This window comes from Asterias amurensis, chromosome 16 (assembly GCF_032118995.1).
Source record: "Asterias amurensis chromosome 16, ASM3211899v1".
In the NCBI taxonomy this organism is placed as follows: domain Eukaryota; kingdom Metazoa; phylum Echinodermata; class Asteroidea; order Forcipulatida; family Asteriidae; genus Asterias; species Asterias amurensis.
The window spans coordinates 8,578,298-8,600,481 of record NC_092663.1 but is presented as its reverse complement, the minus strand read 5'-3'; the positions used below and the strand labels follow the sequence as shown (position 1 = coordinate 8,600,481).

At 40.6% G+C, this 22,184-nt stretch overlaps 1 protein-coding gene across 1 annotated transcript; it reads right to left on the bottom strand.

The window, feature by feature from the left end:
- Positions 1-1,645: 1,645 nt before the first annotated feature.
- Positions 1,646-21,897, bottom strand: LOC139949254 (uncharacterized). The gene is made up of 15 exons (XM_071947650.1): positions 21,730-21,897; positions 19,751-19,852; positions 18,466-18,625; positions 17,040-17,072; positions 16,673-16,862; positions 15,520-15,732; positions 14,010-14,176; positions 11,698-11,863; positions 11,426-11,529; positions 11,019-11,135; positions 9,159-9,236; positions 7,933-8,103; positions 5,677-7,222; positions 4,450-4,601; positions 1,646-2,075 (listed from the first exon to the last, which is right to left on the bottom strand). The coding sequence occupies exons 1-15, from the start codon at positions 21,780-21,782 to the stop codon at positions 1,986-1,988; spliced, it is 3,342 nt and encodes a 1,113-aa protein (XP_071803751.1). The 5' UTR covers positions 21,783-21,897; the 3' UTR covers positions 1,646-1,985.
- Between the last annotated feature and the right edge of the window lie 287 nt (positions 21,898-22,184).

The following is a 22,184-nucleotide window of genomic DNA, read 5'->3' as shown; positions in this document are numbered from 1 at the left end:
TTGGAAACTTTTGGATGGGCACCAAGCCCAATACTAGGGCAACATAGGCCATTGCCTCAGTGTCATTTAAATGGGACTCCAAAATTTGACAAACGGAATGACTTCACTTTTATGACACTTGTCTAGTGTCTACCTCTATTTATATCTTTGTCTTTGTACTGCAACATTCAAATCGCTTCTCAAAACTTATCTTATGCCACAGGTTTTCAAGAACTAATTTTGTTGTGTCTGTTTTTCTTTGTTTTTGGTTTTTACGGCGCCTTGAACACCCTGCAGGGTGGATATGTGCGCATTACAAGTCTTATTATTATAATTATATCATGCAAAGAATATGCTATGTACACAGTCTTATATTATACAAATATATACACTGACAAATGTACATTTCTATGCATTAAAGGCACTGGACACTATTGGTAATTACTCAAAATAATTGTTAGCATAAAAACTTACTAGGTAACAAGCAATGGAGAGCTGTTGATAGTATAAAACATTTTGAGAAACGGCTCCATCTTAAGTAACATAGTTATTTTTCACTCAAATAATAAATAATTTCAGGCATGAAGCCTTTAACAAAGGGTGTTTTTGTTTCATTATCTTGCAACTTCAATGACCAATTGAGTCAAAATTTTGCAAAGGGCACTTGCACTGGAAAATACTAAAAGTCGATTTGAAACTTTTGGAGGGGCACCAAGCTCAATACTAGGGCAACATAGGCCATTGCCTAAGTGTAATTCAAATGGGACTCCAAAATTTGACAAATGAAATGATTTCACTCTTCCGACACTTGTTTAGTGTCTACCTCACTTAATACCTTGCAAAGCGTTGCTATGTACACATCCTTATATAATACAATTATGTACACTAAAACAATTTACAATTCTATGTGTTAAAGGCACAGGGGTCGATTTCACAAGAACTTAGGCTAGTCCTAGGAGATATAAAAAACTTAAAGGATACCAAACATAGGATGAGTAACTCAAGACAAGACTAGTCCTCACTCTTTGTGAAATCCAGCCCTGGACACTATTGGTAATTACTCAAAATAATTGTTAGCATAAAAACTTACTTGGTAACGAGCAATGGAGAGCTATTGATAGTATAAAACATTGTGAGAAACAGCTCCATCTGAAGTTACATAGTTTTTTTCCCACTCAAATAATAAAATATTTCGGGCCTGAAGCCTTTTATTAGGCAACAAGGGCGTTTTTTTCAAATAGTCTCTTGAAACTTTGATGACCAATTGAGTCAACATTTTCACAGATTTGTTACTTTATACACAAATAATGTTAAAGATACACCAAGTGAGAATACTGTTTTTTGACAATTACCAATTGTGTCCAGTGTCTTTAAAGGAACAAGTTGCCTTGGATCGGTTGAGTTGGTCTTTGAAAAGCGTTTGTAACTGTTTGTTATAAAATGCATAAGGTTAGAAAGATGTTGTAAAAGTAGAATACAATGATCCACACAAATATGCCCCGAAATTGCGTGGTTTTCCTTTTACTTTGCGAACTAACACGGTCGGCCATTTATGGGAGTCAAAAATTTGACTCCGATAAATGGGCGACCGTGTTAGTCGACGAGGTAAAAGGAAAACCACGCAATTTCGAGTGATACTTGTGTGGATCATTATATTCTACTTTTTAATCTTATGCAATTTATAACAAATGGTAACAAACGCTTTCCAAAGACCAACTCAACCGATCCAAGGCAACGTGTTCCTTTACCTCCTTGCACAATGCAAAAGGCACCTCAGCACAACGTGCCTACCATTTCATCATTCTTAGGAGTCAATTCAATGTGTACATTTTGAATCCCAAAATGGTGGATAGGATAGGTTCGTGTCTAAGTGTGCGAAGTGTCAACTATGCAGACAGAGACTTTAGATGATGCTTGGTAGCAGCAGACACACCAAGTAAATCCACGCTCTTGGGAAACAAGCCTCGACGCCCAATCTTCTCAATCCAACACTGATCCAACTTTGCTCAACTAGAGATGGTACTGTACATGTTAAATGCTGAACCGATGGGAGATGAAATGTACACATTTCCATTGCTTTGAATTGGAACAAAATGCTGTGGGGAAAAAATAAAACAAAATTTTAATCAAATGCCAAAATTATTCACTGCCTTTATGGGAAATGTTTATTTAAGTTGGAACGGGGCTGGATTAATTATCCAACACATGCACAGTAGGCACTGGTTCATATGGTCCATGTAATATTGGTGCCTTGGGCCTATGGGATATTAGTGCCTTGGGCCTATGGGATATTAGTGCCTTGGGCCTATGGGATATTAGTGCCTTGGGCCTATGGGATATTAGTGCCTTGGGCCTATGGGATATTAGTGCCTTGGGCCTATGGGATATTAGTGCCTTGGGCCTATGGGATATTAGTGCCTTGGGCCTATGGGATATTGGTGCCTTGGGCCTATGGGATGTTAGTGCCTTGGGCCTATGGGATATTAGTGCCTAGGCCTATGGGATATTGGTGCCTTGGGCCTATGGGATATTAGTGCCTTGGGCCTATGGGATATTAGTGCCTTGGGCCTATGGGATATTGGTGCCTTGGGCCTATGGGATATTAGTGCCTTGGGCCTATGGGATATTAGTGCCTAGGCCTATGGGATATTGGTGCCTTGGGCCTATGGGATATTGGTGCCTTGGGCCTATGGGATATTGGTGCCTTGGGCCTATGGGATATTAGTGCCTTGGGCCTATGGGATATTAGTGCCTAGGCCTATGGGATATTGGTGCCTTGGGCCTATGGGATATTAGTGCCTTGGGCCTATGGGATATTAGTGCCTAGGCCTATGGGATATTGGTGCCTTGGGCCTATGGGATATTAGTGCCTTGGGCCTATGGGATATTAGTGCCTTGGGCCTATGGGGTATTAGTGCCTTGGGCCTATGGGATATTAGTGCCTAGGCCTATGGGATATTAGTGCCTAGGGCCTTAGGGATATTAGTGCCTTGGGCCTATGGGATATTAGTGCCTTGGGCCTATCGGATATTAGTGCCTTGGGCCTATGGGATATTAGTGCCTTGGGCCTATGGGATATTAGTGCCTTGGGCCTATGGGATATTGGTGCCTTGGGCCTATGGGATATTAGTGCCTTGGGCCTATGGGATATTAGTGCCTAGGGCCTATGGGATATTAGTGCCTTGGGCCTATGGGATATTAGTGCCTTGGGCCTATGGGATATTGGTGCCTTGGGCCTATGGGATATTAGTGCCTTGGGCCTATGGGATAGTAGTGCCTTGGGCCTATGGGATAGTAGTGCCTAGGGCCTATGGGATATTAGTGCCTTGGGCCTATGGGATATTAGTGCCTTGGGCCTATGGGATATTGGTGCCTTGGGCCTATGGGATATTAGTGCCTTGGGCCTATGGGATATTGGTGCCTTGGGCCTATGGGATAGTAGTGCCTAAGGCCTATGGGATATTATAACACCCCTTGCAAGTATTCTGCCTGCTCATTGGTTTAGAGCACGTCACATGACATGTCTTAGTTTTGCTAGACGACGGCCGTGTGATAGTGCGTCAGTTTGCCATGCGCTAGTCCGAAGACTAGCACACGGCGTGCAGTACCCAGACGTCCGTTGCGTGTACGAGGATGATAAATTAATAGTCTGTAACCATTTCGGATTGCACGACACTACATGCAGCACAGTAAAAGTGTTTGCAATCTGTATTCGCCTCGTCCGTGGATTGTAGCATTCAGGTCTGTAACTTAATAATAATAGTACAGTATTTAGAAATGTTTGGGGTGTTATAAAACAAATATTGACTGCTTTTACTCATGCAATGGTTAAAAACTATGACTCCCTCGGTGATCCCCGTAGCTTTCTATTTTACCTCGGCTTCGCCTCGGGAAAATAGAACGCTCCGGGGATCACCTCGGGAGTCATAGTTTTAACCATAGCACTCGAAGCAGTCAATATTTGTATATTAGTGCCTAGGGCCTATGGGATATTAGTGCCTTGGGCCTATGGGATATTAGTGCCTTGGGCCTATGGGATATTAGTGCCTAGGGCCTATGGGATATTAGTGCCTAGGGCCTATGGGATAGTAGTGCCTAGGGCCTTAGGGAAATTACATTAGTGCCTTGGGCCTATGGAATATTGGTGCCTAGGGCCAGTAGAGCATTGGGGTCCAAGACCTTAGGAACCCTGGTGCCTATAGGGCCTAGAGAATATTGTTGTCTAAGGCCTACAGAAAACGTGTGCCTCGGGCCAGTAGAGCATCGGTGTCCAAGGTACTACAGAACACTGGTGTCTAGGGCCTTTGGGATATCGGTGCGTATGGCCCACGAAACACTTGTGCTCGGGCCTCAGGAACACCAGTGCTTTGAGCCTACATGTAAAGACAGCTTAATCGGATTATTTTATGAGGATTTTTAAACTGATGCAGTAGTCTGCCCCCCCAAAAAATGCAAAGATATTTCTCTTACCATGTCATCACCGTCCATTAAAATCTTAGCAACTGGGTCAAAGCACAGCCGATCCTCTGCAATGCGTGGACTGAACTTGCTTGGTAGACGGCAGGCATAGAGGGCGCACTCCTCGTCCAGCAACGCCTCTTGGAAGAGCTGGTCTGTTTTGGCTGCATTTGATCAATCATTTCAAAAAGATGACAGGGGTTTCTATATAAATAGTGTAAGTCTGGAACTTCCGAGAGACAATTTTCACAATGGCTGCAATGGTGGGTAGTCACATCATTTTGTTTCCCATGAAGAAATGCCTTGTCCAAATTTTTTCAAATTTATTGTGGGACAGTTCCTTTGAAGCAATTGGACACTTTCGGAACAGAAACAAATTCAAAAGTTCACAGATTTACAAATAACTTACAGGGTTTTACAGAAGGTAATGGTGAAAGACTTCTCTTGAAATATTATTCCATGATGCTTTACTTTTTGAGAAAACTTTAAACAATTATCAATTCTCGATTTTATTTTAAACACATGTCATGACACGGCGAAACGTGCGGAAATAAGGGTTGGTTTTCCCGTTATTTTCTCCCGACTCCGAAGACCGATTGAGCCTAAATTCTCATAGGTTTGTTATTTTATAATAAGTTGTGATACACGAAGTGTGGGCCTTTTGACAATACTGTTTACCGAAAGTGTCCAATGGCTTTAAAGAAAGACGCTCAGTTCCTTTGAAACATCCATTTCATCTGAAACACCTCCAAACAGTGGGCTTAAAGATGCTATGTCAGATGTTTTGCCCCAAACATTAAAAAAATATTTTTTTTTGAGTGAATTTTATTTCACTGCTACTAATAATTGGCGGACTTTTTCGAGCAATGGCTCAAATGAAAGCTTGTAACTGTCTCGACCCCCATCAAAATACAATTTTTGGGTCAAATCGGCCAAAAATCTGACATAGCATCTTTAATTGGATCAAGCACAAACCAGTAGGGCTACTGCCTGCCCCAGGCAGATTAACTGTTTATCCATTAAAGTTTAACGACCCAAGTAGTTCAATGTAAACACACGTAATGGGTGAAAAGGATCAATAGTTTCAGAGTTTTTGTGGCCAAATCTAGGAAGTTCTTTCATAAAGCTTTCCTGCCATGGAAACTCCTGGTCTGTAACAGCAAGTGAAATAGCTTACTTTAATCTGACAGGGAGTAAACACACCCCCCCCCCAAAAAAAAAACCCAGAAGTATTCTCACCTGACAAAAGTGGTTTCATCTTACTCTTCAAAAAGGCAGCAGCACCCCCGCTTGTCAGCAACTCTGCGCCAAGTGACAATGACCCTTGGCCTGTTGATTTCAAGCTGCTTGTTGGTTTTACCCACTCAGCTGGTTGGAGATGAGTGACGCTGTTGCCTGGGTTGGATGTCGCAGCAGTAGCAGAAGTGGGATAACCATTCGGTATGTCCCTCTGAGGCTGTGCAGGAATGGGATGGTGCATCTCAGCCGTGCGCTCCTGGTCTGCTTCTCTCTGACAGATCTGCCCTGAACGAACTCCAACTGGGGAGACAAACTGGACAGGAGAAGTGCCGGGTTTCTGATTGTCCCACATAGACATAGTTCTCATAGCGAGGGGAGTGTGTATTGGGGGCTTGTGTTGACTGACCCGCTGGCTTCCAGGAAGACTTGAAGAAGGCAATGACTGCTTTAAGGCCAGCTGTTTGATCATGGAATGGGGTTTGACAGCATGAGGTGTTTGAATTTGGGCTGGGGTGGAAGACATCCAAGTAGACGGGCGGTCTCCCATGAAATCCTCCGCTTGCTCCTTACTGCCAGGATTGAATGGTTCCTTGAAGGACTCCAGGGCCATCCCAACTCTGCTCAACTGGGAATCTCTCAGAGGGGTTTGAAGACTGTTTGACAAACTGCTAATACTTGATGGAAATGTGTTTCCATGATTACTAGTGCTGCTTGTGTGGGAAGGGAAGCCTTGATTCACAAACTGATTCGAGGCTATAGGTTGATTTAAGAAAGCTTTGACAAATTGACCAGAATCAGACCAAAGCAGGTCAGTTTTTTTGTTTGGCATTTGCACATAATGATTTGAGGATGTCCCATGATCATAGTTTCTGCTAGGAATGTGGGGTTGGTTTCCACTTCTTTGTTGTCCGCTAGTCCTGAACACATCTTGGTTCTGGCTTCCAATACAATCCTGACCTTGAATTTCAGGTCTGAAATCTCTTGACAAGACAGTTGACCCTTGACTAAGTGCTGCTTGATAATTTGCACCCTCCATCTTGCCTTTCGCTTCTGCCTCCGGCACCAGACTCAGTCCACCAAATGGTTTCTCTGGGACATCCACAACCTTGAATGGTCTACCAGCGACTAAAGTTCTGGCTGTTGCGTCCGTTGCCGAGTTTGCTATTATTTCATTAACAGGAAATGAAGGTACAAAGTGTTGGCTGCCCTGATAAGGAGCTCCTCCACCAGCAGACCGACTCTGGGCAGCTACTTCTATCGGAGAGGTAGCGACTTCTGATACTCCCTCTTTGATGGCAGATGGAACTTGCAAGGAGTTAAAATCAGGCCTTGAGAAATGATCTTGCCTCAGTGTTTGTACATCCAGAAAGTTCTGCTGTGTATGTAGGTAGGATGCATCTGGACTGGAGAGGATCTGCTTTTTATCCAGCTGGTTATCAACGTCTGTCCTGTCGCCAGGGCTTCCAGAAGATGGCGAGAGAAGGGAGCCATCTAGTTGGAGCTTTTCGATCTCCAGTTCCAGCTGTCTCTCGATTTCATTCATTTCCTGACAACATCAAAATAGAAAATAGAACCGACATCTGAGCAATAGTCCTTTAATTCATATAATTAAACTATACTGAGACTGGATGCTAATCAGTCTGGTACAAATTCATGAAAAAAGAATAAGACTTTAGCACTGACATTTGTTACCTAAAGGCACAGGGGTCAATTTCACAAAGAGTTAGGACTAGTCCTAGGAGTTATTCAAAACTTAAGGCTAGTCATAAGTTAGGATAAGGAGATAAGACTTATCCTTTAACCTTTTGTGGAATCCACCCCTGGACACATTTAGTAAATGTCAAAGACCAGTATTCTCGCTTTGTGTATCCCAACATGTATATATAAACATAACAAATCTGTGTAAGTTTAGACTCAATTGGTCTTTGAAGTTGCAAGAGAATAATGAAACCAAATTTTGTGTGCTTTCAGATGCACAATAAAAGGCTTCAAGTCTGATTATCTGAGGGAGAAGCACCTCTTGCTCAAAAACTATACATTACTTCAGAGGGAGCCGTTTCTCACAATGTTTTAAACTATCAACAGCTCTCCATTGCTTGTTACAATTATTTTGAGTAATAACCAATAATGTCCAGTGTCTTTGAGTCACTTGACAAAGATGGAAGCTGTGTAATAAGCATCCACAATCACCACTCTAAATGTCATCCCTAACTGTATAATGATAACTTTAAAACATTTTCACCAAAAAGACAATACCTCAAGTTCGGTCCTGTGGATTGCTGCCTGCTTCTCCAGATGTTGGATCTCATTCTGTTTAGCCAGACAAGCTGCTTGGAGACTCTCTTGTTCAATCACAGTGGGCTTCAGAGTGTCAGGTTGTAGGATCTGTGTGTCCTCATCGGTAAACAGCGTAGTCGCCAACTCATCCTATACAAAATGACATATGAATCAGTCAGATGGAAAAGCATTAAAGACACTGGAAACTATCGGTAATTGTCAAAGACCAGTCTTCTCACTTGGTGTATACCAACATATGCATAAAATAACCAGCCTATGAAAATTTCAGCTCAATCGGTCGTCGAAGTTGCGAGATAATAATGAAAGAAATAATACCCTGGTCACACAAAGTTGTGTGCGATTAGATGGTTGATTTCGAGACCTCAAATTCTAAATCTGAGGTCTCGAAATCAAATTTGAGGAAAATTACTTCTTTCTCGAAAACTATAGCACTTCAGAGGGAGCCGTTTCTCACAATGTTTTATACTACCAACCTCTCCCCATTACCAAGTAAGGTTTTATGTTAATAATTATTTTGAGCAATTACCAATAGTGTCCACTGCCTTTAAATAGAGTGTCATACTTTGGTAAGAAGGCTGACATGGTAATGGCAGTTAGCATCCAGGGTAATTATTTCATCTGAAATTCCAAGTAGTGTAGAATTCACGGGCATGACATTTGGCCATTAAAAAAAAAGGAAAATACATGGGCTGATCTACAATCACATACTTTTCAGGTTATTTTAAAACAAATTTTGCTAATTTTTCTGAGGGCTAAAAAAATCAGGAATCAGACAATAAGTAGGAAGAATATTTACATGAATTGCATCTGATATGAATTTCATTTCATACATTTTATTAATTTCACAGGTAAAAATTCAAGTACAGACAATAAGAACAGTAAAGAAAACAAAAACATGCACATACAATTGGGAGAGAGAAAAAGAAAAGAAAAAAAAGTAGCACCCCTAATGGATTTTTAAAAAAGTAAACTAAATTACTGATGTCACAATTTAAGAAGTGACAATATAAAAGGACATTACAGATGAACATTATTAAACTATGGCTTACAGTATAAAATTATAAAACTATACGTGCAGTTAAAACTTTAAAAGCACAAATGGGCATTAAAAAATACAAATTCGGTAAAAGAGAGAATGGTTTTTCAACGATACAATCAAAGGTTTGGGTCATTTTTTTGCTCACCTTGGATGGGTTTGCAGCTAATCTTTCCGCAGGGGGGCTTAGTACATCAGCCCATTTTACAGAATAAGCCTTTCCCTCCTGGAAAAAAACAAAAGCCAACACTGCATAAATTAAGCATTCAGGTGGGTTGCCAAGGTTTTTTTTCCGAGCTACTAACATCTTGCTCACAAAATTGGTCAGCAAGCTACCAAATCTACAGTGAATGTAGACTGGTCCCCTGTCTTCCGCAAGACAAGTACTGGTTTTTACAGAACCAGTGATTTTGTTGGATACAATGATTTCATTGATTGAACGTGCAGTGACATAAGCTTTCCATATCTTTAAAGACACTGGACACTATTGGTAATTGTCAAAAATTATCTTCTCACTTGGTGTATCTCAACATATGCACAAAATAACAAACCTGTGAAAATTTGAGCTCGATTGGTCGTTGGAGTTGCGAGATAACTATGAAAGAAAAAAACACCCTTTTCACAGGAAGTTGTGTGCTTTCAGATGCTTGATTTTGAGACCTCAAATTCTAAACTTGAGGACTCGAAATCAAATTCGTGGAAAATCACTTCTTTTTCGAAAACTACGTCACTTCAGAGGGAGCCGTTTGTCACAATGTTTTATACTATCAACCTCTCCCAATTACTCGTTACTAAGTGAGGGTTTTATGCTGATAATTATTTTGAGTAATTACCAATAGTGTCCACGGCCTTTAAGTTTTGATTGGTCTGAGGTGACAAACAGCACCTCGGACCATTCAAAATATGGAAAGCTTACTTTCGGTCGTCTGCATGTTGTGTGCACTGTATGTATACAGTACATGTACTTGCATGTAGTGTTGTAAATGTGTGTAGGGTCTCTAGGTGAAATAAATGCAGGTGAAGAGTGACTGTGGGTGCGGATTGAAGTAGGCTCACAGCAGGGCCCAGTTTCAAAGAGCTGCTTAGTGCATAAATTTGCTTAGCATGAAATTTCTTTCTTGATAAAAACAGGACTACCAACCAAATATCCATATGATTTTCAGGATAAGCAAACAACAGCTGAATACCAGTAGCATGGAAAATGCAACAAATTGAAATTTTTGTGATAATCCTGTTTTTAATAAGGAAGAAATTTCATGCTAGGAAAATTTGTGTGCTTAGCAGCTCTATAAAATTGGGCCCAGATGTCTGGTCTAATTCACGAGCCTCACAGTGTGATGTCAGATGTTCAGGGTGTCGTGGCTGAGTAGATAAGAGAACCGAACTCAAGCTCTGGCAGCAGAGTGTGGGTTCACATCCCGGTTGCGACACTTGTGTCCCTGAGCAAGACACTTAACTACAATTGCTTCTCTCCACCCAGGGGTAAATGGTATCTGCGAGGGCAGAGATGGTTCTTGTGATTGGTTTAGTCGAGTAGCACAAATAATTGTTGTACAGGCTGTATACTCCCCAGGGAGCTGAGATGGTTTAAGGAATGATTTAAGGGCCAGGGATAACAATGTTGGAAGCACTTTAAGAAGCTCGCCGGTGTGAAAAGTGCTCCACAAAAACTGGCAATTATTATTATTATTAGAGTGAAATTGGCCATATACACCAGTACCCATGGTTCGCTCGTCCCCAGTGCCTTTCTTTAACCAAAGGCGCTGGGATGGGCAATTGTATCATGCACACACATTGGTTTAATAATGCGCAGTCCCGTCATGCATCACACTCACACTGCACCATATTTCTATGCACTGTACGCATGACGAACTTCCTGAACAAGAATCTGTGCAAGCGATTAGCCCATCCCAGCGGTCCTGGATAGACTGGCCGCTGGGGCCGAGCGAATACCCATGGCTGCATTCCAGCAACAAGAGGGCCTTTGTATAATTCTCCTTCCACATACCTTGTGCGTGCTTGTAGCTTTCCTCAAGGATGAGGGAGGAGCTCTCAGAGCTGGCGAGCTGGTCGTGTCCTGAGCACCAATTGCTGCTTGGAAACGCTGATTCCGTACACGGCTCGCCTGTAACAATCAAACACATTGATACTCGATAGGATTTTCACACTCATATACAATCTCTTCACTAAATGACTTAACATTTTCCAAAATCCGTGTTTGTGTTTCAGATTCTATTGGTCAGAGCTGACCTGGCACAAAATAAACACAGCTTGCATGCAACTACATATATACCCTTTAATTTCCATCGCCTTTTTTTAAATCAACTCCAATGGAGTCAGGTGTGGGTACTGCAAAGGCAAAAACCTCCAAAATCAACAAATTATGTTTAAAAATCAAAAACCAGAGTTACTTACTGTAGCTGGTGTTCTAACCCTCCTGGCAGCAGATTTTGTTAGATTGGACTGACCTACGACCTCAGACGCTTGACCTGTGACCTTGCTTCCCGACTGTGGTAAGGCTGCAAGGAGCAAAATTTATAAATTATGATAATAATGTGTATTATTTATACAGGATTTCAGGCATTGCATTGAGAGGTATCAATGTATATTTGGTATTTTGTATATACTTCCCAGGTAGATTATGTTCTTTTGAGTTGTTGATGTAAATGCTAATAAATTATTCTTACTTTTTTCTTGCAGTATAGTTGGCTGGTCAAATGTAAGAGGTTTGCTTGAGACTGGAGGAGCTGCAAGACTCAGTCGAGACAAAAGCAGGTTTTTGTAGTCTGTAAATACGCGATTGTAGTTCATGTTGCGGGGCCTCTGGTAGTAGATGGATGTCCTCAAAGGGCCCTGTAATATGAATAAAACAAATTTGAAACTTTCCATGGTGGGAATATTATACGGTGAGGTTTGCAGAAGCACCACGTGTTAATCACTTTTTGAGTAGTTTTGGTTCCATAGAGCTATATATATTGACTAGAGCGCTAACACCCCATTATACATGCACTAAGGTTTTGAAGCCGTGTGGGCGCATCCATGTTTTGTACGGCAATTGTACGGCTATTTGCATGATAGTGCGTTTGTTCTTTTCATTGAACCATAAAATGCAGCAAATGTGAATGCACAATCTGCTGATGAGCGTACAAAACTGCGAGCGCCATGTGCGTCATGTTTAAAAGGCACGTATACTTTTTTTAGTCTGTCAATCAAGTCAAACTTACGTTTTCGTAGCGCGTACGTGCGCGACTGGCAGTCGCGTACAAAGGCGCACATGCTGAGTTTTAAAAATTGCGGCAATGTGTGTTCTCTAAAAATTTAAATCGTTCCGTAGTCACGCAACACATCAAACAAGTCTGCGCTCAGGGTGGCTTGAAAACGCGGAGCAAGTTAGCGCTCTAGTCAATATATATAGCTCTATGGTTGTTTTATACTAGACAAGAACATGTGGTTGACAACACAATGTTTCGATCAGGATGCTCACCATGTGTTAATCACGTTTTGAGTAGTGTTGGTTCCCACTAGAACATGTGGTTGACAACACAATGTTTCGATCAGGATGCTCACCATGTGTTAGTCACGTTTTGAGTAGTGTTGGTTCCCACTAGAACATGTGGTTGACAACACAATGTTTCGATCAGGATGCTCACCATGTGTTAATCACGTTTTGAGTAGTGTTGGTTCCGACTAGAACATGTGGTTGACAACACAATGTTTCAATCAGGGCGCTCAGAAGTCTTCTAAAGAAGGTCAGAGCCTACCGATCAAAACTTTGAGTAGTCGACCAAAAGGTTCTGCTCAGAACCAACACTTTTAAAGGCACTGAACATGTTTGGTAATTGTCAAAGACCAGTATTCTCACTGGGTGTATCCCATGCATAAAATAACAAACCTGTGAAAATTTGGACTCAACTGGTCATTGAAGTTGCCTTTATGAAAGAAAAAACACTCTTGTTGTACAAATAGTGTGCTTTCAGATAGGCTTCTGGCCAGAAGTCGTTCATTATTTTAGTGAGAAATAACCTCTTTCTCAAAAAATAGTTTACTTCAGAGGGAGTTGTTTCTCACAATGTTTTATACTATCAACCTCTCCCCATTGCTTGTTACCAAGTAAGGTTTAATGCTAATATACAATTTGAGTAATTACCAAATGTGTACAGTGCCTTTTAACAAAATTGTACACATCGTGCTACCACAAACCTCACCTTAAAGCCATTGGACACTTTCGGTACAGAATTTTTTTTTAAAGTTCACAGTCAGATTTACAAATAACTTACAGGGTTTACAGAAGGTAGTGGTAAAAGACTTTTCTTGAAATATTATTCCATGAAATGGTTTACTTTTTGAGAAAACATTAAAACAATATCAATTCTCGATATCAAGAATTACGGATTTATTTTAAACACATGTTATGTGCGGAAACAAGGGTGGGTTTTCCGTTATTTTCTCCCTACTTTGACGACCGATTGAGCCTAAATTTTCACAGGTTTGTTATTTTATATAGAAGTTGTGATACATGAAGTGTGGGCTTTGGCGATACTGTTTACCGAAAGTGTACAATGGCTTTAAAGACAGTGGACACTATTCGTAATTGTCAAAGACTAGTCTTCACAGTTGGTGTATCTCAACATATGCATAAAATAACAAACCTGTGAAAATTTGAGCTCAATCGGTCATCGAACTTGCGAGATAATAATGAAAGAAAAAAACACCCTTGTCACACAAAGTTGTCTGCGTTTAGATGGTTGATTTCGAGACCTCAAGTTCTAAACTATGGCACTTCAGAGGGAGCCGTTTCTCACAAAGTTTTATACCATCAACCTCTCCCCATTACTTGTCACCAAGAAAGGTTTTATGCCAATGATTATTTTGAGTAATTACCAACAGTGTCCACTGCCTTTAAATTAGTGAAAGTATGTAAGATGTTGAGATTCCTGATAAATCGGAAGTTATCTCAGTCAAATAATTTTGTGTTCACTTCTATACCCTCAAACAATACCTGTGAGGGTCTTCCGGAGAATACACCCTGTGGGGTTCGACCAACGCCCATGGTCGTTCCGATCGTCTGTCTTGTTAATGGGGTCTTGCGATGGCGGAAGTCAGCGCCTGTGTTGTTGAGGATACTTGCCAGGGCGCCCTCATCAGATTCAAAGTCTATATCCATATCTGAAAATGGAGCCGGAAAACATTTTGATCATCAGCGAAAAATATTAAAGGATTGAGGTACTTTTTGTAAAACGACCACAATGTCCACAGATTTACATTTAACTTACACAGTTTGAAGATGACAGTAGAAAGCGCCATTTAAAAATATTACTCATTCTTCAAAAACTACAACAACCCAGTAAAGTAAAAGTTGAAGTGAAGCTTTCTGCCATCATTATCTTCAAAACGTGTAAGTTTAATGACAATCTGTGGACATAGTGTTTTTTGTCCTACAAAAAGGCCCCAGACACGGTAAGAAAGTGAGTCACCCTAAAAATCTTCAAGAGAAATTTGTTGATGTGAAAAACCAGCTCTAGTAAATTTGTCTTTGTTCACCCCTATATCAAAATATTATTTGACAACTCTTAAATCGTCCCTTTTTTTTATACTGTAGTGAACCCAAACTAGTCCGAATATGAATGAGCACAAAATTTGAAATAATACATGGACCGTTTTTTAACTAGATCGACCAACCAAAGTGACCAAAAGATTTGACAAAATGTTCACACTTTAGTGTGTCTATTGGAAACTAGAGGATGTGAATGAATTTGACTTCCCAAAACTATAGTTGTACTACACTTCAATAACATTGTGGTGTTATTTTAAATGCTTTGTAAATGCTAATACTTTCTTACTACACACAAACTTCAGGAAGTATAGCTTCAATCATTCCTGAATAGGGTTCTGCATGGTCTCAAGAAATCCTAGGTAAAACCCTGTGAATCCATTAAAAGTTCTCAGTAAATAAGGGAATAAAAGGGTAGCGATGAGTTCTTTAACGGCCATTTAAAACAGGCAGTTTTGCAAGTTTTTAAATGGCCGTTTAGGAACGAGTCACTACTCCTTTATTCCCACTCATAAATGCCTTTTTGGTTAAAAGGAGTGATTGAAGTAAGAAACTGTGTAAAACTTAATCCGTTTCCGACGTGCTTGAGCTCTGTACATCCGTGTGTTGCACTGTTATGACTGAGATGGCTATTTCCGACAGTTTCCGGATTCGTTCGTGAGTATATAGTCTTGGTGCAAGACGTTCTCATTTTCCTCTCACACACAGCCAGCCAACTCACTGACAGCGCCCGCATCGCCCGTAACAAGAAATGTCTTGCACTAAGACTTACCAGTTATAAACAGAGTCCAGCTGGTCATTATCAACCGTTTAATCACCCCCACGTGACACGCTCTCCACCAATAGGAATAGCGAAACTGTATTTATGAATGTTCATTTAAAGTCTGGACCAATGAAAAAAGTATGCTGGAGAACCTTTGTGAGTATTCAGAGGCTGTTCTGTTTATCATTCACCTACCCTGTTGCTGCTCAGCCAGTGACTCTTTCCTCCTTCGCTGCTCCTGTTCCAGGGGGTTATTCGGCTCTCTCCGCTGTTCTCCTTTTGCATCGTGCCTCTCAAACTGCACTGGATCTCTGGTGTTCTGTGGGTTATTTGCACGCCCTTGGAATGTTCTTGGTAACGATCCGAGGGTTTGTCGGCTTGGCTTGGGCTGTGTGACCACTGATCCACCTTTGAACAGATAAAAACGTCACAGAGAATTGACGGCAAAGTATATCTTTGGTTTTTAGAACCGTTTGATTGTTTTAAGCCCAGAGAAATGTAGATGTTTAAAAAAAATTTACCCAGTCAGTTTCCCTTGTGGTTTATATTGATATCTGAAACAAAAAGTCGCATCCCCTTAAGGTGATCCCCTGGCTGCCGCTTCCCAGGTTGTATCGTAGTTTGGGTGTGATCCCTGGCTACACGGCAGTTAACGGTTGTATGGCTTCTGACTGGCACGCCCGAACAAAGATATTGACAAAATAGGGACACCGCCAATTGGTAGAGCACTGGCACGTTAATCCGGAGATCGTTGGTTCGAATCCCACTCTAGTCAATTCTTTGTTCAACCCCAAAAATCATTTCAAAATTTACCCAGTCAGTTTCCCTTGTGGTTTATATTGATATGTTTAAAATAAAACTAACATGTTTCGATCATTGTGCTCCGATTGTCTTCAGTTTTGTTTTCCCTGAAGACAATCAGAGCACATTGATCGATGTTGTGTCATACAAAATTAACAGGGTCCGAATTCTGCGCTTACTATCACCATTCTCCGCTTTTACAAGTGCCAAACATCTACACTAGCTGTGTAAAGATGCCTAGAAATGTGGTGTATGCACGCGCACAAGCAAAAAGTCCCTGCTAACCTGCTTGAGGTAAGAGCAGTACTCCCTGCTTCCACAAGGGTTTATTCTTTCCTTATAGGAAGCAGAGCCATAAAATTGGGCCCAGGTATTTTCTGAAACAACCACAAGTCTTAGAGAGTTACATGTATTATTTTCTTCACAAACCACACTAGAAAGTAATATTTTGATTGCTTAATTATGACATGTTGATCTGTAAAGTCATGGAAGTTTTTTTTAAACAAAGTTCCTAAAATCTTAACGAGAATGGATATATTTTTCCTACCGAAGCCAGTCATGGTGGATCTTCCGCTGCGATGGGACGTTGCTGAGACTCCCTCATTGAGGATACTGTGAAGGGCGCCCTCATCCGTCTCAAACACTTCATCCACCTCAGTTGCAGATGACGTGGTTGTCCCATCGAAGTATTTGGGCTGGAAAACTGCACCTGGTTTGGTGAGGTCAAACGCACGTACCTGCAGAGAGATATTGTTTTGAAAATGTTGTGTTTCTGCTATGTCTATCTAATTTTCTCTCAGCAATCAAGCTTAAAGGAAAGAGCCCGAGCCCTGCTAAAAATAGACCTACTAGGAGGCTACTTATATCCTTATTAAGCTCAAATTTAATTAAAAAACATACCTAAATAAACTTACCTCTGTACACTTCTTTTTGTTGCAGGCTTTTCCCTAGAGACAAAGATGAAAACAAATAATTTTAAGTGAAACAATGTGATACAGTTCTAGTCTGTGACAGGAAATGCCACCAAACTGAAGCTACTTGTTGGTGGAACTTTGGGGGGGGGGGGGTTGTATTATTAGGCCTAATACATGGGTGAGATTTGACAAAAATTTCAAAATCTCAAGGAAGGTCACACCCTTGTGGGGCTAGATCTCACAAAGAGCTAAAGAGTGATCATAAGATGTGTATCAATCTTTTTAATCGCTAAAAGGCAATGTGTGATGTAACAATACAAATCACCATAAAAAACAGCATTTGGTCCCCTAGTGGAGTATGGTTGCCACACTTTGGCTGGAGCTTCTGCCTGTCATTTAGATAGAGTGCAGAAGTGTTATTGGTGGAGGGCTGTGATCAACGCTACAACCTTTTCCCAGCGCATGTAGGTTGTAGCCAGCCTCCTTTGTTTTTATAGATACATGTATTTCAGTGAACAATTTCCCTTGTATAGCAGAGCAAATTGCTATGCAAAACGTTGCTACTAATAAATCATCATTTGTTACTCAATTTGCCATTCAGTGTGTACACATAATTTTTCAGTCCAAAAATTTTGCTTTATGTAAAAATTTTGGTTGAAATCATTCCCTGTATTTACATGATAAATGTGCCACTAGTGTGTCCAACCTACTTGTTGTTATAACCAGAGGTTTTTATTGGCGTTAATTATTTAAAGACTGATTACCAATCATATACAGTGTACACCAATTCAGGCGTGCAGTGTTGAGCACCGCGGCCATTGCTGAGGTAACATGTGCCTAGTTTTGTGCACAGAGACATGAGGAAATCATGTTTCCTACACCCTTTATCGAAATTAAATGTTTTCCTCAACAACTAACACAATTTCCTTGCCAGGACATTGTGATACTACTTATGTAGATCACTGACCACATATATTTGCAACAAAATAAAAACTGAATCACCTTGAAACGGTGCTTGTCTTAGATGAATTAGGGGAAAAAGACGCGGAAACTGCATATTATAAGTCGCTAAAATGCGTTACATCAGCAGAGTATTTTGTCAGAATTTTAGTATTAAAAAAATATCAAGAATGTAGTACATCCTCATTTCATGCAGCCATGTCAGAGAAATCACATAGATTGTCGACAGTCGAGGAAGACATTAAATTTCCATAAAAAGTGAAACGATTTTCTTGTGTCTTTGTGTCCAAAATTAGGCACAAGTTCACCGCAGCAGTGGCGCACGGCGCCAAGCACTTGCGCACATGAATTTGTGTATAGGGCCTACCTTCCCTTCTAAGAGAATCCTTTCTTCTGACTCATTCTAAACCCAAATTATTTGCTTCACATTTTAGAAAAGCTGCATGGCTTTTATACATGTTTTTACCTTATTAAATGATTGCTGCCATGATTTGTGCAACTTTGCAAAATCTGGAACGGTTCTTGTTCTGGACTTGGGTCTTTCTGACGGGGTGTTCTTGGACTTGACGGAGGTGCCGGATTTCGCTTTGGATGAAGGCGTGGATCTAGCTGGCACAGGAATTTGGCTGAAATATACACAAAAGATACACTGATCATTTACCAAGCAAATTACAAAGTTTATTGTTATGAAGTACATACATGTGTGTATAAAACATGTAGGTGGCATTTTTTCTTACCCAAGGAAACTAGATTGCTACACAATGATTTAAATTACCATTAGTTGTGATAATCGTAACCTTCCACCTCCTGACAGTGGCAGAACATAAATAATTTGTGTACTGACTGACCAGGGTTCAAATTTGCGGGGAGAATCCAAATGTCCAAAGACAGGCGGCTTGTTGCTAAAAATGTTTACTGGCCCAAAACAAGACCAGGGGCAGATTTCACAAAGATCTAAGATTGATCGTAACTGCAAATCAATCGTAGTTGCTAAGTAAAGTGTGATGCTACAAAACAAATTACTATGGTGATGCTGAAAATTTTTCTTGCGATGAACTTTTTGGCTTTGTGAAATCAGCAAAAGAGCGGTTTAAAGGCAGTGGGCACCATTTGTAATTACTCAAAATAATTATTATCATAAAACCTTTCTTGATTACGAGTACATGTAATTGGGAAAGGTTGATAGTAGGTACAAAACATTGTGAGGAACAGCTCCCTCTAAAGTGAAGTAGTTTTCGAGAAAGAAATAATTTTCCACGAATTTGATTTTGAGACCTCAGATTTAGAATTTGAGGTCACAAAATCAAGAATCTTAATGCACACAACTTTGTGCGAAATACAAACTTGTGGTTTTTTTCTTCTTTCATTATTATCTCGCAACTTCGACGACCGATTGAGCTAAAATTTTCACAGATTTGTTATTTTATGCATATATGTTAAGATACACCAACTAAGAAGACTGGTCTTTGACACTTACCAATAGTGTCCAGTGGCTCAACATTCGCAGGAAGCAGATGGGGCTTAAAACTACTGCCCATTGGCCGTGGCCTGTGTACAATTTCAACCCTGCTGACCAATCCATGCATTTTCAAGTGCCCATTTCCAAAATTAAAAAACTTGTACTTTACCTGATTTTGACATGATTTTTTACTTTCATAACAATGGTCATTTTTTTGCTCACCTTCGTTAAATTAAAAATTAACTGTAAAAAAAAAATTAATTGTCTTTCAAATTTTCTACACGAAATGTACCTTTTCTTCAATTTGCTTGCGGGATGTAGTAAATTCTCCTTATTTTTGGACAACGAGGAGCCTGCAGAAGTTAATGATCTTGTTTTAGGCAGTGGACGAGACCTAATATGAGGAAAGAAGAAGGAATGGTTTTAAAAGAATTTTAAAAATAAACCAATAAATGGCACCAAATCTGAACAAAAAAAATATCCGCACCAGCAGCAACTTTTTATGGGATTTATTTGATGTTGTATGGATGTTGGACTAATTTCCCATGCTGAATGAGTTTATAAATCTTCCTCTTGCAGAATTCTGAAATACTAACTTTAAATTAAGGAAAACTCATCAAGCACACATGTCATTGCTCGGACCATGGAGGAAGAAAATACTTGGTGCCGAAATACTCCTCCATGCTCAAACGGAATTCTTGAGCAGACAAGACAGGCACTCATTTTCATATCATATGGTTTACTGCAATTACCCCACATCTGATTTTGCTGAATTGCCGAAAGACACTGTGATAGTTGGATGAGAAAAGGGGCTTAAAAACAAAGCCCTTTTCCATCCCACGATGCCTTTTGTTTGGCCATTCAGCAAAATCAGTCAGTGGTCAGGCAGTATTTCTATTCGCGTCTAGGAACTATTCTTTGTAGTTCCCAGACGCTTGTCCATATGTTTGTACACAAAGCAGGGATCCGGTATTTTTTCCTTCCCAGGACGAATGTGTGCAGATGGTTCCACACGTTTGTCCTGGGAAAAAAATCTGCGCACGGTCGGGGGACAATCGGCATATCGGCATGAGCGGTAAAAGAGCGTTAGTTGAGAAAATTCACACGCAAAATTTACTTGATTTTTACTCAAAATCTGTGATACCGACCTGTGATACCTATGTGAACGATTCCAAGTATAGTGCTATCTGCAACTTCTGAAGTATTAGATCGGTAAGTTTTATGATGCGGAGAGTTTCAGATGGTTTTCCGAAAGGTTTTGATATCAGTGGTGCTGGGGCTAAGGATACGGAGTGGATTGGACCAATTTATGGGGCTATCCACACACATGCTCCACCACACAGAATAGATGTCAAAACTTCGAAAAATTGAGTACAGCGCCACTGTTTTACTTTAACTGGGTGGCACTTCATTGCCTAACATTCATAGCTGCTTTTGACAACACATAAGTGTTGCAAAGGAACTTGTCAGTTGTTGCAGCCCCCTGCATATTTTCTCTCGATTTAGTAGTAGTGTCCGGAATTTGGGCAAAGGCTTCGACAGTCTGCCGTCCGGCCGTGCCCGTGCCGTCAAAAAACGGTCCTACTAAAAGCCGACAACAAGCCGACAACGCCGACAACAAGTCCAGAGCGCCGCCAACACGCCGCCAACACGTTTTAAATACCTCTAAAATGGCAAATAAACCATATACATTTTAGAACTATATGTGTTCTGTAATATAAACATAAAGTTAATGTAAAAACTTCACAAAAAGTGTGAATTTTTAACCAGAAAAAAACTTCACTTGCACGGAAAGCGGTCGGACGCCATCTTGGCTTAAAAACCGTGTTTGGACCAGACCATTATGATACGGGTAGATTTAGCACTTGTCAACAACAGAGGGCGGGCTTCATGTGAAGACCTTCACTGCAGTGTGCACAGTGCATGACGCCCGCCCTCTATTGCTAAGTCTGACTCACCCGCATCATAATGGACTGGTCCAAATACGATTTTAAGCCAAGATGGCGTCCGACCGTTCTCCGTGAACGTTAAGTTTTTTTTCTGGTTAAAAATTCACACTTTTCGTGAAGTTTTTCCATTAAATTTATGTTTATACTACAAAACACACATAGTTCTAAAATGTATATGGTTTATTTGCCATTTTTGAGGTATTTAAAACTTGTTGGCGGCGTGTTGGCGGCGCTCTGGACTTGTTGTCGGCGTTGTCGGCTTGTTGTCGGCTTTTAGTAGGACCCTCAAAAAATATACCAATGAAAACACGAGTTTACAAACCTTAAATTATAAGAAGAAGTCGGTCGTATACGAGCTTCTCCTGAGGTCGGCATGTTTCGTATCGATGTCTTCGAAGAGACGATTGACAATTATTCGCAGACGATATTATTAATTTTTGTAAACGTAAAAATCCAAGATCCTGCGGCTAGCTCCGCTCATGCTGCTGTGTTGTTGTTTTGTGCACAGAGGCATTGAATTTCCCAGACAGGAATCCTGATTGGTCAAACTAATTGACTCCAACCAATCAGCGCGCCCGTAACGCGGGTAACGCGTTGTTGAATGCAAAGCTGTGGTGTATGGCTGTATTTAAAATCGTACGAGACAAACAGTCTGTATAGTAATGACTTTGAAAAATAAAATTCAGATTTATAAGATCGGGATCATCCAGTCTAGACACAAAAATAATGTAAAAGTTGATAAAAAAAATAGGCCCTTTTTGTCATTCCCGGAAAAAG

What these genes read in the sequence shown, in the direction of transcription:
- LOC139949254 (XM_071947650.1), bottom strand. Translation starts at nt 21,782, where the DNA reads ATGCCGACCTCAGGAGAAGCTCGTATACGACCGACTTCTTCTTATAAT. An exon ending in AACTATACTGCAAGAAAAAA is followed by an intron (nt 11,530 to 11,697) that starts GTAAGAATAATT and finishes TGCTCCTTGCAG; the next exon opens with CCTTACCACAGTCGGGAAGC. An exon ending in TCCACAGGACCGAACTTGAG is followed by an intron (nt 7,223 to 7,932) that starts GTATTGTCTTTT and finishes TGATGTTGTCAG; the next exon opens with GAAATGAATGAAATCGAGAG.